Below are 19,650 nucleotides of genomic sequence, written 5' to 3'. Positions count from 1 at the left end.
CTGAAGGATCCGGATGCCAGCACCAACATGCTGCTCCAGCTCCTCCTCCCCTACCGCGAAGCACTCAGTCATCACACCTATACTTGTTGTCGGACTTCTGGCTACTCGCCTCCCTTCAGACATCACATCCAAGGACATTTCACACAGAGTTCCAGTATAGGATACATTTACCTGTACCGCCGCATCTGTATAGATGAAGAGTCCTGCACTGAGTCTCTTCTAGTATCATCTTTCGTGGTGCCTTGGCCATTCTCTCCACTGCCAACCTCAGTAGACTGACTACATGTAATAAAGATTGTATGAGCTGGAGAACAATCTCCAGTTCCTGTTTCGACCAATGTAGGACTCAGGCTTCGCACACCCTTTACATGCTGGCCAGGAGCCAATGCACCTGTGCACTTTGTGCAGAGGCTCCATTGGGAGTCTCTCGGAATGGCCAATCATTGGACTCGCCTGTAACCAGTTTGCTGGGATCTGACACAAAGACCATTCCCTTACCTGCTTCGGGGAGGGCAGTCCAGCCCTCCACCGCTCTCCTCTCACTGATTGATCCCGATGGAGGGGTGAGAATTCAGGTATTCCTTTTTCAGCATTCAGCCTTTGGAGAGCAGCGGGTGTGGATCTTCCTCAGCTGACTCCTATGAGCTTGCCTCGCCACCGTTCCACAGATCAGCGTGTTTCGGCCACAGCCCCTTATCTGGACGTTCTTCGTCTATAAAGTCGGTGTACAGGACAGAAACAACTTTCCCAGGGCAATCCGTCCCTGAGCCTGAAACCTACCTAGGCTCCTGCCTTCAGGAGTGTGCTTCTTTTGGCTGGCCTTTTCTCTCTCCAGGTATGCCGATGCCGGGTGCTGCTTGCAATGGTGGGCAACTGGTCTCATTCTGCTTTCAGAACTTGCCTGGGCTGCTTCTTCACCCATCGAGCAGTAGCGGTGCTTCCGTGGGCCTTAGCTGACTTTTTTTTTCATCTTCTTCAACTATGGCATCAGCACACGTCGCTGTGCTGCCACATGTGCGCATCTCATGACACATGTGTGCATCTTGTACTGCTGTGTCAGGTTGGCCACAAGAATTATTGAAAAGTGGGGCCTCTGTCTGCCGACAGCCAGGAAGTTCCATCTGGGATGCCACTTTTGGAATACTGGGGTGCCTACAGCCTTCCTAACCTGACATAGAGATTCAGCTTTTTTTTCTTCGCTCCCCAAAGTACAGTACAGTATGTCCAGTACAACAGCACAGTCCTTACTTCACCTGCCAAATCCTAGTCCTTCCACCTCCACCCTTCCCTCAAAAGCTTCGTCCTTCTTCCTCCCAAATCTAGCTCCCCGAATGGAGTGTGGAGGCTCCTTTTATTCAGCTGCTGGGAGTGCTCCAGGTGGCTCATCTTTGTTACCTGAAATCACAACCAGGTGTGGTGGAAGTTCACTGTAGGGCTCTGCAGCTCCCCCGGCAGTCCCCACGGAGCCGAACAGTGCTGTACTAAACTCCAACTCCTAGCTTACCCTGTGGGAATCTGTGGTGCTACAACCGCCCAGGAAGGCTGCCCTCTAGCATCCCAGAGGAGGTAGTGCCTTGCAGATGCTCTCTCCCCCAGTCTTCCCATCTAGCTAGCGTCCTGGCCAGGTGATTTCCATGGCTGCCCCTTACAATATATACAGTATATACTGCATATATAGCCTAGTATGTTTACAGAGAAAATTTTCTTATTTGTTTAATTGTTTTAATTGTTCTTTATTGTTAAGCTATGAAAGAATTGGTAAGTAGATATTGCATTCAGCTAGCCTAAGAAAATCACGCAGTCGACTTACTAATAAAAAAAGTATCTTTTAATTATTCTGTTAGGTGTATCATTATCCTGCGTTAGGGACTGTTGTTCTGTAGGGGTAGGCCAGTGTTTTGCAGCAAAAGGTGGGCCACTGACATTGGACACTGGTTCAAGAGTGTCACACATAACAGAACAGTTTATTCAATAATCAAACTCTTGTTGCTTCTCCATGTCCCCAATATGCAGCAGTCTGTGAAGGCAATTCATTTTTCAACTGTCCTCAAACACTTATCTTTACTCATGCACAAAATAAGTAAAAAGAGCAAAAACATTTCTAAAGGGGGAGAAATTTTTACAAAGCTGTCCTACTGTCAAATTGAAAGATTGTTTTTAGGATAACACACAGCAATCAGCATTGCCTACAAACAAACTTAATCAATCAAAGAAAACTTTGGAATGTCAGCAACTTGTACATTATGCTGCTGTAACCCACTATATTTTTTGACTCTGTATTCATATGAATGAACTCATGGTTTTTACATTTTGTTCCAGCTTACAGTTTCTGTTTGTTTTGTGGTGGACTATGGCTCCCTGGTTTGCAAATGATCACCAGTTGGAAAAGAAGTAGGGAACTCCTGGCTTGTGTAACCTTTATGGACTGGCATTTTTCTACTTTAATTGCAATTTACTTTACTGGTGCCGTTTTATTTTATGCTACTTTAAATTATTTTCTTCAGATAATATTTCAACCCATGAATATTTTTTTTAATCTAATTATGATATCATTGGCATCACAGAATGAGAGACCACCTTACTTGATACCCCAATTTCTCTTAAGGAGTTTCACTTAGCACTCTCTGCCATAAATAAGGCAACACCCTTGGTATTGACAGGATGTAGCTAAAATGTTTATTAGCATTTTGAGATTAATTATCTGAACCTTTACTTCAAATATTTCAGTCTTCTGTTAATTGCTTATAGCTCTGACCTACCTTGAACCTTACTAATATTTACCTTACTGCATAAGAAGAATAAGGCCCATACACTATGTCAGAATTATAGACCTTCATTAATACCAACATTAAATTACTAGTTATAAGTTTAGCTATTCAACTTGAAAAGGTTTTTCTTAAATTGTCCACTTAGACTAAACTGGCTTTATTAAGTCTTGCTTGTCTTCAGATAACTTACTCAGATTGGATGTTTTAAGAATGTGACCTGCTCAGATTATTGGGATACAAATGTTACCTATTTATCACACAATTTTGGATTACCAATAATCCATAATCCTGTAACAGATAAATTAGCATAGTACTTAATAGGACTTTACTACCTACTGTGATGTTTTATAACACACAGCTGGCATGCCCTCTTATCTTGTTAAATTTGAACAATGTTAACAAACCTATCATAATACAGTAGGCAAAGGTTGTAATATTATACCTAAAATGTGAGAAAAAAAATACAAAGTATTTATATTAATAGTCTTTTAGAGTCTGTTAGGCATTTTCTTCAGTTTGTTCAGTATCCTGAACTATTGTTAACCTTTCAGATTTCACAGGGCAGCATAAAACCACAATACAAAGTAATACAGTATTTATTAATATATTTAAATTTGTAAGATTAATTACTCTTGTTTTTTTACCATTTCTAGATGTAACCAGTCTGTAAATTGGACTAATTTGTGGTATGTCTGGTGAGTACTGTGTCATCTAAATTTTCTTTCAAGGTTGTTTTTTTAAGATTATATACAGCCTGGTAAATTTATGGATAACAATGCAAACCTTTCTTAAAAACATTTAAACTCAAAGGCTAAACTTGGTTATTAGATAAACAAATAGGGGCAGTAGTCACTGGTTTCACTTGTAGTTTTTATTTCTTTTAGGGTGATTTTGGTTGGTATCTTCTTACTCCTTATGTGTGGTGCTACTGCCAGCTGTTTCAAGTTTTTCTGCATGAAGAAACACTCTCCACTTCCCTCTGCCTCAGCTCAGCCCTATGATATTTCTGTGGTCTCTACTGAAGAACTGAATGCTGTCAGCATTGCATGTGAGTAAATTGAGAAACTATACAACCTTCATTAGAGAGTTGACAAGCATTAGGAAAATTGTATTACATGTTTGCTCCTAGATGATCATAGCTAAAGAGATTTTCATGATGTTTTTATGGGTAAACATTATTATATAACTAATGATCAAGTAATACTAATACTAATACAATGTTGTCCATACAGAACACAACAGCAACAATTTACTTACAGTACAGTCCAAAATCAAACAAAGAATGCCTCAATGCCCTGGTTTTTGACAGAACCCTAGATATTGATTCACTAAGAAGACAAAAAAAGAAACTGCCCCCCCAAAATAAATGCAAGTAATTCTCTTTACAGAGCTAGATGGCTGATCTATCATTGCCACCTCAGAAACACAATACAATAGTACAAACTGTTTTGCTCTTGCACAGTGCCCCTCACTAAGTGCAGATGCAGAGCTCCATTACAATTCTCAATGCAAAATGCAAAAATTAAATTATACCACTCACTAAATACAGAACTGTCACATATGAGGATACGGATTTGTTCATATAGTTTCTACTTTGTTTTTGATGTAATTAACATATTTAAAAAACAACAATATTTGTCCATCAGTTAATTGTAGAACTACATCCAGATTGTAGAAAAGTAGTCATACAAGCCGGACACAGTTAGAGCCCTGGAGACCTCAGCCAACTAGATGTTTGCCCTCAACTGGCCATTCTACAGAGTCAGTGCTGGGTGATGAAAAGACTTGTCTATGCCAGATTCCAGTGCTCTTTTATTTGAGATGACTTTTCCATAGGCAAGCAAACAACTAAGCAGTACAGCATTGGAACCAAGTGGCATATGAAGATAATTGAGAAAAGAAACGGAATAGGGTAGTACGTAACAGATTATAAATATTGTATTACTTATATTTTAGTACTAATGATTAACAATGGAGGTACATTATGCACAGTTAATGAGCAGCTGTAGTAAGAGTATGCTAACTAATGTGGTGAGTCTTCAGCCTGGATTTAAAAGTTGAGATTGAAGGGCACATCTTATACTAGCAGGCAGGCAATTCTACAACTTTGGAGTCCTGTAACAAAAAGCTGAATCTCACTTATATTTTTTACTCCTTGGAATCACAAACAGGCTGGCATCATGAGATCTTAATGTGCACTAATTTTTGTAATTAATGATAAGTTAAAATAAGTAAGTAGGGCCTTGGCTATTTAAGGTTTTATATGTTAAAATGAGGATTTAGAAATCTTCCCTAAATGTAACTGGGAACCAGTGTAAGGACTTGAGAACAGGCGTGTTATGTTTGTACTTTCCTGTTTTTGTAATAGTTATTGAAGTAGCATTTTGAATTAACTGAAAGCTGTATAAAGAACTATTTGAGCAGCCAGTGAGCACCACATTACAGTAGTCAATCTTACTAAAAATATATGCATGAATTAATTAATCAGTATCCTGCATATTTATAAATGCCTTAATTTTCCTTAAGTTTTGGATAGTTTTTAATGTGTGCTTTAAATAACATGCTAGTATCAAAGAGAGTGCCTGGATTGTGGGCTAATTCAATTAAACTAATTGTGAGTCAAAATTGTGATTTAAATAATAACAACATATTGTTGTGATCAGCATCATTTTCTCCATTAATACTAGAATTACTGAAGCCTACAAAAAAACTCGTAATCCCAGCACACCTTAAATCCCTTTGCACCTCTCCATCAGCGTCTTTTGAGTTGTAAATTTGTCAATCAGCATAAGCAGCATGCAGCCTGCTATCCCATCCCCTTGCCCACCACTGCAGCTCAATTCGCAAAGAGGTTTCTCAGTGCTCAGTGTTTATCTTGGAGTGAAGTTCCTGGAGTTGTACAGGGTAAATAATATATCGTGATTTGGAATACATACATTTCATGTGTGTTCCGTGTCTACAACAATCTATGTAAACACATTGTGTTTTAGTAATAATTGACAAAATGTAGACATGAAGTGTATAATGTGTGTATTCCAAATGATGATATATTATTTACCCTGTACAACTCACTGCACTTCACTCCAAGATAAACACTGAGCACTGAGAATCTTCCTTGCGAATTGAGCTGCAGCGAAGGGCCGGTGGATGGGATAGCAGGCCGGGATTACGAGTTTTTTCGTAGGCTTTGGCCATTCTAGTGTTAACATTGATGTTTTGTCTGTGTTGAAAGGTGACTCACTAACACGTCTAATTAAGGACAACATCAGAGAAACTTTATTTTGTACTAGTGAAAATTAACTTTGTTTTCTAATGATAGCTCCCAGTGGAAGCATGTAAAGTGAAAACAGTAAACATCCCAGTACTCTGTGTATAACAATGGAGTACTGTTAGCACATTTCTGTATGTATTGGAATTGATTTAGTAAATACTGTAAGAACTAAACCAGGCAAGGATATTAGAGTAGAATGGAAGCACAATGGTTAGCTCTGTTGTCTGAAGAATCTAAAATCCTGGGTTCAGATCTTCTAACTAATTTCTGTCTGTGTGTAGTTTGCACATGTCTGCCTGAATTATCCTCAGTTGTCCTTCCATATTCCAAAAAACATATGTTACATTACTTGTTGATGCTAAACTGGCCCTGTTGGGTGAGTGAGTGGGCTTCGTAACAGATTAAAACCCTGTCAAAAGTTGGTTCCTGCTTTGTGGTTCTGGAAAATGTTGCAATCTTTTTGTAAATACACCATAATTCTAGATAAGGTGCAATGAAAGAGTTTTTAAAAATTGCTAACATTTTGCATTAAGTTTCATTAATCTTCTTCTTCTTTCGGCTGCTCTCTTTAGGGTTGCCACAGCGGATCATCTTCTTCCATATCTTTCTGTCCTCTGCATCTTGTTCTGTTACACCCATCACCTGCATGTCCTCTCTCACCACATCCATAAACCTTTTCTTAGGCCTTCCTCTTTTTCTCTTCCCTGGCAACTCTATCCTTAGCATCCTTCTTCCAATATACTCAGCATTTCTCCTCTACACATGTCTAAACTAATGCAATCTCGCCTCTCTGACTTTGTCTCCCAACCGTCCAACTTGAGCTGATTTGTGAAATAAACGCCTGTATTGATTCATTTATGTTACAAAGCAGGTGTTCAACTGAAATAGCCAGTTTTATATACAGTACAATAAAAAACCCTTTATATGATAAAACGGATGTAATCCTTTAATGTACTTGTTTCTAATCCTATCCATCCTTGTAACACCCAATGCAAATCTTAGCATCTTTAACTCTGCAACCCCAGCTCTGTCTCCTGCTTTTTGGTCAGTGCCACAATCTCCAACCTATATAACATAGCTGGTCTCACTACCATCCGTCCCCATTACTCTGTACTGTTGATCCCAAGTATTTAAACTCATCCACCTTCACCAACTCTACTCCTTGCATCCTCACCATTTCACTGACCTCCGTCTCATTTATACACATGTATTCTGTCTTGTTCATATTGACCTTCATTCCTGTCCTCCCTAGAGCATATCTCCACCTCTCCAGGGTCTCCTCAACCTGCTTCCTACTATCGCTACAGATCAGAATGTCATCAGCAAACATCATACTCCACGGGGACTCCTGTCTAATCTCATCTGTCAACCTGTCTATCACCATTGCAAATAAGAAAAGGCTCAGAGCCGATCCCTGATGTAATCCCACCTCCATCTTGAATGCATCCGTCACTCCTACCGCAGACCTCGCCACAGTCACACTTCACTTGCACATATCCTGTACAAATCTTCCATACGTCTCTGCCACTTCTGACTTCCTCATACAATACCACAACTCCTCTCGAGGCACCCTGTCATATGCTTTCTTCTGGTCAACAAAGACACAGTGCAGCTCCTTCTGGCCTTCTCTATACTTCTCCATCAACACCCTCAGAGCAAACATTGCATCTGTGGTGCACTTTCTTGGCATGAAACCATACTGCTGCTCTCTAATCATCACCTTATTTCTTAACCTAGCTTGCACTGCTCTTTCCCATAACTTCATGCTGTGGCTCATCAATTTTATCCTCCTGTAGTTACTACAGTCCTACACATCCCCCTTATTCTTAAATATTGGCACTAGTACACTTCTTCTCTTCTAAGATTGGCTGTTACATTTCTGGCCCCTAATTGGCTATGCAGGAGCGGAGACAATTACTATTCATTACTTCAATATGAGCCAGTTACTTTTATATTAACTATTCCTTTCAAATCAGTAGCAATAACACTGCAAACAAACATTTTAAGAATTTCATATTTCAAGCATTGGCTGTTTCTTGAAGCAGGCACAGTTTATTCATGGGTCTGTCCAGTGTGCTGGTTTGGTCTGCACACAAACTCTTCTGACTGCACCTTTGGCATCTGGCATTGTCTTGATGACTCGACCCATTACCCAGGAATTGCGAGGTGTAGTTTTGAATACAATTAGAACAACGTCCCCTAGTTCGAAATTTCTTACGTTCTTGAAGTATTGGCAAATACTCTTTCGTCCATCTTTTCCAAAAAAAATCTGCCATTTTACGTGTTTCAACCTTCAAATGCAAATTTAAGCAATGGTGGCCACCTACCAGTTTTACAGATTCTGAGGCTATGCGCATGAACTTTTTCTTTTTCTTCGCAGCTGTGCCCTGGGAAATATGTGTTATACTGTTGCAGCAGCATATCTTCAATCTATGTTACTGACACACGATTGATTGAGTGTTTAGGCAGCTTACCACTTTGTTTTGCAAGGTTGTCTATCTCTTTGTATGGTCCACCAACCGCCCATCCGAGTGCAGTCTTCATGGTGTGAGGTCCACCTCCTTGGCTAGTTATGATTCGTGACTGCCTGAAGACATCTGGGTAGTTGATTCCTATTAAAAAGATCTACTTCAGAGTCAATATGAGATAGACGTACCTCTGTAAGATATGCCCACTGTGATAAGTCAAACACAAAGACAACTTAAGAGTTGGGGATTGGCCCTGTATATTGCTTTGGTGCAATTTGGTATGGTCAAAAGTGAAAAAATCCAAACATTCGACAAAATACAGAGGGATGAGGGATGCTTTTATACAGAAAATGGCCGCTGGAATGATTATACAGGAAGTGATGTCATCAATGGAGGACCAGAAGTGATGTCATCATCGGAAGCTGGAAGTGACATCATCATTGGATGACTGGAAGTGATGTCATTATTGGGAGCCGGAAGTGACGTGGAAGATGAGGAAGTGCATGGGAAGCCATTTTCTGGGATACGGACTGTTGTAGGTGAGTGATTATTTAGCTTCTTTGGTTCTGGAAAATTAGAGAGAGAGGCATCAATACCATCAAACAACCCTTCATCTGTTATTAAATCGTTCACCTCTGGGCTTGTTGACTGCCTGCTAAGTGCGCATGTGTGACATGACCCCCTCAGCCCAGACCCATCGGGTTGGGCGGCCTGCACTGAGAAGTCGTAGGTCCGGGAGAGAGCATCGGCTTTGGCCTGAAGAGAACCTCGACGATCAGTGACTCTGAACCTGTAAGGTTGTAATTCCACAAGAAACCACCTAGTGACACGAGAATTCGACTCCCAATTCAGAGCCATCCACTGTAAAGCAGCATGGCCTGTCACAAGAGTAAATTCCCATCCCAATTGGTAGTAACGAAGTTGTGTCACAGCCTACTTAATTGCCAAAGCCTCTTGTTCCACCACCACATACCTGGTCTCCCAGTCCAACAGTTTCCGGCTAAGGTACATCACAGGGTGTTCAGCATTGGCTCAGCACGGCACCCAATCCTGTGTCCAATGCATCGGTCTGGAGAATAAAAGGAAAAGTCAGGGGATTCCAAAACAGGTGCTGAAGTAAGGGCCGACTTTGTCACAAAATGCTGCTTCAGTATCATCAGTCCATACCACTTTAATAGGAGCTCTTTTCTTTGTCAAATCAGTAAGAGGTGTAGCTCTCTCGGAGAGATGAGGAACAAAGCGACGGTAGTAACTCACTAAGCCCAAGAAAGCTTGTACTTGCCTCTTAGTAATCGAACGGGGCCATTTATGGATGGCATCAATTTTAGAGCACTGTGGTTGAACCGTACCACCTCCCAACCTAAACCTAAATATTTGGCTTCGTTCAAACCAAAGAAACATTTCTTAGGGTTGATCCGAAGTCCAGCCTTAGCCAATGTGTGTAGAACGGCCAAAACCTGCTGTACATGATCCTTCCATGTGCTGGAATAGATGATAACATCATCCAAGTAGGCGGCACTATAGGAATTGTGGGAGCGTAACAGTGTATTCACCAGACGTTGAAAAGCTGCAGGTGCCACATGCAGACCAAAAGGAAGAACCCTGTACTGCCAGTGTCTAGGGGTACTAAAGGCATTTTTTTCCTTGGCGGCGGACGTAAGGGAATTTGCCAGTACCCTTTTGTCATATCAAGTATAGTTAGAAATTGAGCGTTACCCAATCTATTGAGGAGGTCATCTACTCGAGGCATGGGGTATGCATCAAACTTAGATACCTGATTGAGTCGTCGAAGTTGTTACAAAACCTGCACGACCCTTCAGGTTTGGGAACCAATACGATTGGACTAGACCATGGATTATAACTTTCGTCAATAATGTCAATTTTTAACATTTGTCTGATTTCCAATTCAACTTCAGTTTTCTTTGCCTCAGGAAGTCTATATGGGCGTTTTTGGACAATCACTTCCGGGTCAGTTATTACGTCATGCTCAATCAGCGAAGTGCGACCTGGTTGCTCGCTTACTACTTCCGGTACAGGCAAGATGGCTGTTTCCAGCTCCTGTCTTTGTCTCCAAGAAAAATTGGATCCGAAATTAATGGTTTGATATTCTACAAAAAGGGAGCGAGGCTGTCCAGAGGGAGACGCAGCCTCTCTATCCTTTCACGGTTTCAGCAAATTAATGTGATAAACCCACTCACTCAGTCGACGATTAGGTTGTTTAACTAAATAGTTGATGAGCCCTTTTCGTTCCTTAATTTCATATGGCCCTTGCCAATGTGCCAATATTTTTGAATGAGAAGTAGGTACAAGCACCATAACACGATCACCTGGGAGAAACTCCCGGAGGGTGGTGTTGCGATTATAATATCGCACCTGCGCTGCTTGAGCTTTTTCAATATGATCTTTGAGGACAGGTCTGATTTTATTTAATCTGTCACGTAACTGCGTGATAGACTCTAATATAGTATATTAGAGGATGTGAGGACCTCCTCTTCCCCGCCTTCTTTTAGTATATCCAAAAGACCTCGGGGTTATCTTCCATAAAGGAGTTCAAAGGGAGAAAAACCCGTGGAGGTTTGTGAGACTTCCCTATAGGCAAAGAGTACGAGGGGCAGCAACTGATCCCAGTTTTTCCCATCCTCGCTAACTACTTTGCGCAACATCTGTTTAAGTGTTTGATTAAATCTTTCTACCAACCCATCAGTTTGTGGGTGATAGACCGATGTCTTTAGATGTTTAATATGCAGTAACTTAGCAACCTCCCTGAACATTTCCGAAGTGAAGGGAGTTCCTTGGTCTGTTAACACCTCTTTGGGAATCCCCACACAAGTGAAAATCCCTACAAGTTCCCGTGCGATTGTTTTTGAATTGGCTGAGCGCAATGGAACAGCTTCAGGAAAGCATGTGGCATAATCTACCATGACTAATATATATTTATGTCCTCATAATGAGGGTTCAAGGGGTCCTACGAGGTCGATTTCGACTCTTTCAAATGGGACATCAATTAGGGTTAGAGGAATAAGAGGAGCACGGTCCCTCCTAGGAATCAGACAAATCTGACATTCAGGACACGAAGTACAGAAACATCTGACCTCCTCGTTTATCCCAGGCCAATAAAATCTGAACTTAATACGTTCTAACGTTTTCTCGGTCCCCAAATGGGTTCCGAACAAATGGGCATGTGCTAATTCACACACTTGACGACAGAAAGTGCGTGGTATTAATAACAATGTTCTAATTTCACCTTTGTGTTCGGCCACACGATACAATAAATCATTTTGTATGACAAAGTAAGGCATTCGCGGTATGGAGTTGCCAGACATATGTCCGTTTACTGAAACTACAGCATTTCTTGTGCATTTTAGGGAATCATCATTCCACTGTTCTCTTTTAAATATTGAAAGGGTAAATTTAAACTGAGAAGCCAATTCATTTATGGGATCTTGCTGTACCTCAAGTGGCGGAGTTTCAGTCACCACAGGTCCTACTGGAGGTGGGTTGTCTCTCCTAGTGCCTGATGGACTTTCATCACCGCTTGCTATTCTATCTGAGTTAGGGTTAAGAGAATTAATACATGGCGTGGAGACAGTCGGACAACTGTTTGTACTATTCGTGTCCAAGCCCTTTTTTAACCCAGGAGTAGTAGTGGTTTTACCGGCATTATTGTTAGACCAGTCTCACACTAATATAACCGGATAAGGTGGATCCGCCATTACAGCCACTAATGTGGCTTTCATAACATTATCCACACAACAGGCACCTCTGTAATATAGGGTTTTCCCCGTGTATACATCTCAGACTGATCTTAGTACTGACCCATTGTCGTGGTAAAACATAACGGCGAGCAACAATGGGTATGTTACTCCAGGAATTGAACATCGTGGTGACTTTATATCCGTTAAGAATCACTACTCCCGTATATGGAAAACACAAAGGGTTGATCACGGCACAGTACCTCTCTCCCTTGCCTAAGGAACAGTCTATCGGCTCCGGGTTAGGATAAGCAGTAAATACATGATCTACCCCCCCCACACTTGAAACAGCGAGGAAGGTAAGCCTGTTTTTCCTTTTTTCGAATGGAGACTTCGGAGGTAGGGTGGGTGAGCTCTGTATAAGGTACAGGAACCTGTCGGGATGGTTGCGAGAACAGTTCTGACCCTTCCGTTTTGCAGATCGCCCAATGACGCTCCACCACTTCCACGAGGTTATCCATGGAGGTAACCTCTTGTTTGCGGACTTGCTGGGCGATATTTTCTTGGAGACCATTTATAAATGTCTCGACCGTCAACAACTCTGCCATACGCTGGCCACTGTTAACATCAGGCCTTAGCCATCGGCCCACTTTACGCCATACCATGCTCTATCAGGGTCAAACTTCCACTCCCGCCACTCTCTCGCGTGCTGTGCCACTGAGACGCGGTAGCGTTTGAAAATCTCATTTTTTAGAGTGTCTTAGTTGGCGGCCTGCTCTTCAGTCAGGTCATAATAGGCCCTCTGTGCTTCCCCCTTCAGATAGAGCGCCAGAATGTATGCCCACTCTGCGGCCACTCATTGCTTTTAGCGGTACACTCAAAAATCAGAAAATAGGATTCAACATCATCCCCTTCCATTAAATGAGTAAGTAAAGGAGGTACCGACCATGATGTCTCCGCTCTTACTGCTGCAGCTGTCCAAGCTCCCGATTTTGCCAATCTGGTCCGCGTGTATCGCCGAGCTGAATCTTCACTTGTTGGAATTCAGTTACTAGTGTGCTTAAAACCGTGTTGATATCTAGTCCCTCTGACATCTTGGAACAACGTTCACAATCCTGCCGGCTACGCCAATTGTGAGAAGTCAAACACAAAGACAACTTCAAAGAGTTGGGGATTGGCCCCGTATATTGCTTTGGTGCGATTTGGTATGGTCAAAAGTGAAAAAAATTCCAAACATTTGACAAAATACAGAGGGATGAGGGATGCTTTTATACAGAAAATGGCCGCTGGAATGACAGGAAGTGATGTCATCAATGGAGGACCAGAAGTGATGTCATCATCAGAAGCTGGAAGTGACGTCATCATTGGATGCCCGGAAATGATGTCATCATTGGGAGCCGGAAGATGAGGAAGTGCATGGGAAGCCATTTTCTGGGATACGGACTGTTGTAGGTGAGTGATTATTTATCTTCTTTGGTTCTGGAAAATTAGAGAGTGAGGCATCAATACCATCAAACAACCCTTCATCTGTTATTAAATCACTCACTTCTGGGCTTTTTGACTGTCTCCTAAGCGCGCGTGTGTGACACCACTTATTGATATCTTCTTGTGGTGGAATACTTTCTCTGTTCACTGGAATGGAAACCTGTGTGAAGACCTTTGGCAAATCAATATATTCAACATCATTGAGACCACAAACTTGTAAATCTGATAAAACAGAATATTGGGTTAGCATTTTTGAATCATCATCATAGTTACTCATAGTTTTGAGGAATACTTGTGTTCTTCTCCCTTGAAGGCTTAATTGCCTCTGGAGCCTTTCAGTGCAAATTGTTACTGTACTGCTGAGGTCTATAAAGGCATATGTTTCTACATACCTTTCACTCTTCTTGGATTTTACTTTAACAGGAACTACTTGAAGTGCGCATTCTTCTCCGGCCCCATTAAAGGCACAAGTTCCAGAGTCAGTTTCCCTTTCAGTAGATGTTGCCATACTAGCTGTAGTTTTAGATACTGCTCCACTGTCTTTTTTGATGTGCAGGATGTCTGGGTGCTGAAAAGGACATGTCTGACATTTCATTTGTTCTTAACAGTTCTTACCAAGGTGCCCCTGTTTGAGACAGCGAAAACATAAACCTTTAGATTTTAAAAAGTTAATTCATTCTTTATGCGGTAGTTCTTTGTTTTTTCTACATTCGGCAAGGATATGCTGGTAACTGCAAAAGGCACAACGTTTTTTAAATTCACATATATCATTAACAGTCTTTTTGATAGAAATTTCTTGAGTCCCCTTTTCAGCAGCATCAGATATATTTGTAGTGAAAATACTTCCTGATTTCTGTCCATACTTAAGAGGAGATCTAATTTTGTCAGTCTTTTCCTTTTTCTCTGAGCTGCCATAAACGGGATGCATAAATTTCTTAGCCTGTTTATTCTTGTAAAAAGATAGTTAAATGTGAACGTGAATGTCAGTCTCTCAACTTCTTCATCTTCAATTTCATAAGCTATGTCTCTCCACTTGTAGAGAATATGAGAGCTTTGAGAGTATAGTATGGATATTTTCATTGCTATTAAATGATGCTTGATTTCTTGCTTTAGTCATGGAGTCCATACAGTTATCAAGAAAGGTTGCATAATCTCTCAAGGCCTCCCCATCCTTTTGTTTTATTTGAGGCCACTTCAAAGCTTTGCTTACGTATGTATCTATTATGAACGCTTGGTTGCCATAGTAACTTTCAAGCTGCTTTCTAGCTTTTTCATATCCTTGATCTGGTGGCAATCGTGTACAGCCTTCAATCATTTCTTGAGCTGGTCCTCTTGTATATTGAATCAAATAATCTAATTTATCTTGTGGGTCTGCTAATATATCACCTACAGCATGATCGAAGGTTCTGAAAAATTTTGCATAAGTCAGCAGGTCACCTGAAAATAAAGGGACCTGTCTGTGTGGTACTTTACCACGCGGCGCTGGAGGTGTTGGAGGTACTGGAGCAGGTGTTATCTTTTGATTAGCTAGCGATTTAGCCATTTCAATAATTGCCTTTTGACATTCAGCTTGATTCTGCGCTAATATATCAATAAGACCATGTCCATAAAACAGTGGCTGTCCTGAGGCAGTTAGTGACCGTACCTGCCTTTCGGACTCTAGTTCATCTAACCTTTGTAGGATTCTATCAAGTGTCGATTGTTCAACTATAACTGCTGAAGAAGGTAATCATGTGGCAGCGGTTTGCTGGGCTAAAGAATCAAGTTTAATATCAAGAGCGAGACGACTTTCGTGTTTTTAACCTTGAGCGATCTCGTTCTTGTAATTGCGTCTCTTCGAATTGATTAACTAGCTATTCATCAGATGTGTGTGTTAACAGGCTATTTATATCTTTCAGCCATACCGCTGTAGTGTCCATAAATTCATTCCATTTCTTAGAGTTTTCGGTGAATGTCGTTTTCTGTTTCTTGATCGCTCCTTCTTTACTTAACGCGGATAGAAGCCTTTTATGTAGATCCTCTATCTCACTGTGCGTCTCACGAAATCTTTAAAGTCTTTCTGCTATTTTTAAATGATTTTCTGAAGCGTCTTTAAGGCTTTCAGTTTTTGAGCCTTAAGCTCAGAGAGCCGTTCTTTCCTTTTATTTATATGATCTTTAAGATCTCTAATTATATTTTCTGATTTTGAGTCTGTACTTAGATCACTGCCGATCTCACTTGAGTTATGCTTAGAAATTGCAGTGACAGCAGTTCGAGTAAATGACAGGACGTTTCCTGACAGCAGTTTTGTCACAATCGGGATGTTCCAACAACACGGATTACTTCCTTGTAACAAGGCTTCAATGACTCAGGCAAAAGCACAACCGATCATCCAAGACATCTTTTTATAATATCACAGTCTCTCAAACCTTCTCAAGGTACGGCGACCTTGCTTTCGTTTAGGATCATGCAGAGGGAATCGTTGACAAATTCTGGAGCAGGCCTTAAGATGGCAAGTTTTCTGACAAAAATGTAGCTGCGTTTTCCCAGAATTACCAAAGATCAGCAGCTTCAACTCAAAAAGTGGGATTCAACAAAAGCCTGACGCGCAGAAATGATTCCACAGACAAAATGTCTTTGTTTTAAAAAGTTTAGTTAAGTTTCAAAGTAAAACAGTTCAAACAAAAGAGAAAATTAAAATAACAAAAAAGGAAAAATAAATGTTAAGAAAAGTTCAGTTCAAAGCTTAAATCTTGTTAAATCTCAAATCGTTACTATTTACTTAACATTTCTGAACCATTTCAAAACAGTCAGTAAAGTGTATGCTTATCCCACCTCTGAGTAGAAAATTAGTCTTTCAAATCCCTCTTTACTGAGACCTGTTATTTCTACACTAAGCTTAGTATCACACTGTTACTCTGTTATAGTAGGAGTGTTCTATCTCTTACTAACTTACAGGGGGAAAAGACTAAGACACAAGTTATGACTATGAAAGAAATTTACATTCTATTAAAATTAAGCAAACATTAATATGAGTTTAACTCAAAACTTTACCTTCTAAGATTGACTCTTACAGTACATATGTCTAATTATCAAGTATACAACCAAACACTTCCTTGACTTGATCATGAGTGCTAGAGATCTAAGTATGGTAGTTGTTATGGTGTATAAAATCTGTACATTTTGGTTTCCATTATATTTTGTTCAAGACAAGACAACAGATGAAATTAAATTAAAGCAGGTTTTCTTCCCTTACACCTTACTTTTATAACACTTGTTCATAGCTTCATGCTAATTTGCTTTTATAGCCTGGGAAAGGATGCTGAGCTGATACCTCAGGCTATTGATGGATGGACATCTGGAACAACAATTTGCTTTATAGCCTAGGACAGGAAGAACTACTGATGCCTCCGAGTACATCAAAGGTTTTGTTGTGTGGGAAAACGGACATTTAATTAATTCATCAATCATTTGGACAGCCAGCCAATCAGGTGCATGTGTTGTGAAACCAAGGCTTGACATTTCATAATAAGTATGCCTTGGTTTGGAAAGAAGGAGAGAAGCAAAGGGAGAAGAAAGAGAAGCAAAGGGAGAAGAAGAAAGAAGAAGAGGAACGAACGAAGACGGCCCTGGTCGTCAGAAAGGCATCATGAACATCGATTGCTAAATCAAACGCCTCCCTGGGACATTCATCCTTGTCATCTGTAACTTTTTTGTAAGTTTTTTCTAAAGACTATATATATTCAGACTTTCCTATCACTAACTATTTTCTAGTATTCTTTGTTCTTGTGGTAATATTATTCTTGTAATAAATACCATGCTGCTTTTAACTTTCAGTGCTTTGTCTTAATGTCTAGAGTGATTGAAGTAATAAGTTAGATTTCTTTGAGTACCTGGTGACAGCCGGATTTTTGCCATTATTTCTGTGCTGCGAGGTTTATATGGCTGAGAGTGAAGAGCACTATACTCAACAGAAAGGACAGATACGATAAAGAAGGTATTCTTGGCTGATGAATGGCCTATAGTCAAGAGTGCTGAGTCTTTGTATGTTTAAATGTATTCTTGTAGACCAAAAGTAATATTTAGGTCTGAGATATCACTAAAACATTGTATTGTTGTTCGTGCCGAAAATAAGTAAGTCTCTTGAAGTGCTGAATGACAGGCTGTTATTCCTATAGCACTTGTGTGGTTTAAAGTGCTAAGGGTTAATCAGCGTGTGTGTGTCATTCATGGAGCACTGTTGTGGTTAGGGTCTGTGTGTGTGTTTATCTGAGTGTGTGTGTGTTCATCTTAAAGTGCAACAGTAGACCAACCCGATAACGAACTTGACGAGAACCCTTACCCTTGAGGAAACAGGTAAAAGGGCAAGTGGAGGGAAATACTACGATAATACAGTAGTCCAGAAAAGTGAAATAACCCTTGTGACTATATGTGTTCTGCATCCCGCTTCTCTAGCTAGCAAGTCCACAAGAGATGGAATAGCAAAATTACATTCAATAAGGTATCTAAACACTGCAATGGTTTTAGAAATGCAATTTCATTTTTTTAATAAACTACCAGCAAATATGTATTTGAAACTATTTTTAGGCTGACTTAATACTGAACTATATGCAATTGTGAGGTAACAATAACACTTGATCAGTCTTTGTTTCGCATACTCATCCCATGTCCTTAGGATTAGGTTTTACAATACGCCCTGAGCATGCTTTCTATGGGTTGTCACAAGTGCAAGTAGGAGCAGGTGACTGCATTTGAGCTGGTAATGCTGTTGTAAATGTTGATTCATCATTCTTAAATAGGGCAGGGTTGCTTTCCTTTACAGAGGTACTGGGGAGTTTCTCTGATGGAGGCTGGGCCACTGCAAGTGCCTGCGGTTTCTCATATATAACTTTCCTTTTGATTCAATGGGATAAGATTTTGTTTCTGTACATATGTGTCTCACTGTGCTGAGGGGTTTCATGTCCTTGAGGGGTGTGCATTCGTACCACATGACCTTGATGGAGGGGATATAGTGGACTGCTTCATTTATCAGAGCTGCATTTTTTAAATTATTTCTTTTGATTTCTGACTTGCGGTGTGTTTTGTGGAGCAGGTTGTAGCAGTTTTTTAGCAACTGGGAGCATAGTTTGCTTTTATCTGGAAATTAGTCTCTGTTCAGGAGAGACAAGTTGGAATCATGAGGGATATTCCTGAGGGTCAGGAGGATGACAAAAATGTCAGGTCAGTTGTGCTGTCCTGGCTAAGATTTGAAATAAGAAAAGATTAAGAATAGCACCATATAATGGTGAAGTTCAGCATTTTTTCTACTTAGGGAACAGCCTGTCTTAGGGAAGTGATGTCATCAAGCTGAGCCTTAGAGATTAGAAACAAACAGAGAGCACGTTTGTCTCACTACCTTGCTTTAAATGTTCAGTTCAGTTTGGCTTTTGAAGGCATTGTCGGTACGTAGAAATGTTTTAGAGATGTTTATTTCTTTGTATTAATACATATTTGTGAGTCTGTTAAGTATTTAAAGTTATTTAGTTAAGTATTTTTAAGATACAAAATTCTACCAACTTAACGTTGTTATAGGAGTTTTCACTGCATTAAAAAAGTACTTGTGAGTGTACTTTTTTCAGAAATTCTTATCAGCTTTGCCAGAGTATGATCAGATAATGTTTGCCGCTCATTTGAATGTTATTTATTTATTTTGTATATTTGAAAATAATAAGTAAATCTGGGTGGCGCAGTGGGTAGCGTTGCTGCCTCCCAGTTAGGAGACCCAGGTTCACTTCCTGGGTCCTCCCTGCGTGGAGTTTGAAAGCTCTCCGTGTCTGCGTGGGTTTCGGGTACTCCGGTTTCCTCCCACAGTCCGGAGACATGCAGGTCAGGTGCATTGGCAATTATAAATTGTCCTTACTGTTTGCTTGGTGTGTGGGTGTGTGTGTGCACGCCCTGCGGTTTGCTGTCACCATGCCCGGGGTTTGTTTCTTGCCTTGCGCCCTGTG

The 19,650-nt window shown here is 40.6% G+C and overlaps 1 protein-coding gene across 1 annotated transcript in view; it reads left to right on the top strand.

Annotated features, from left to right (window-relative positions):
• LOC120531044 (transmembrane protein 52-like) overlaps positions 1-19,650 on the top strand; it is a 121,053-nt gene that overhangs the window by 64,854 nt on the left and 36,549 nt on the right. Inside the window, exons 3-4 of the mRNA XM_039756023.1 lie at positions 3,422-3,463; positions 3,653-3,816. Coding sequence (XP_039611957.1) covers positions 3,422-3,463; positions 3,653-3,816 — 206 coding nt within the window. The remainder of the gene's footprint in view (positions 1-3,421; positions 3,464-3,652; positions 3,817-19,650) is intronic.

The sequence above is a fragment of the Polypterus senegalus genome, chromosome 6 (assembly GCF_016835505.1).
Source record: "Polypterus senegalus isolate Bchr_013 chromosome 6, ASM1683550v1, whole genome shotgun sequence".
NCBI lineage: Eukaryota > Metazoa > Chordata > Cladistia > Polypteriformes > Polypteridae > Polypterus > Polypterus senegalus.
Note: the sequence above shows the minus strand (reverse complement) of the source record. Positions and strands in the feature narration are given on the sequence as shown.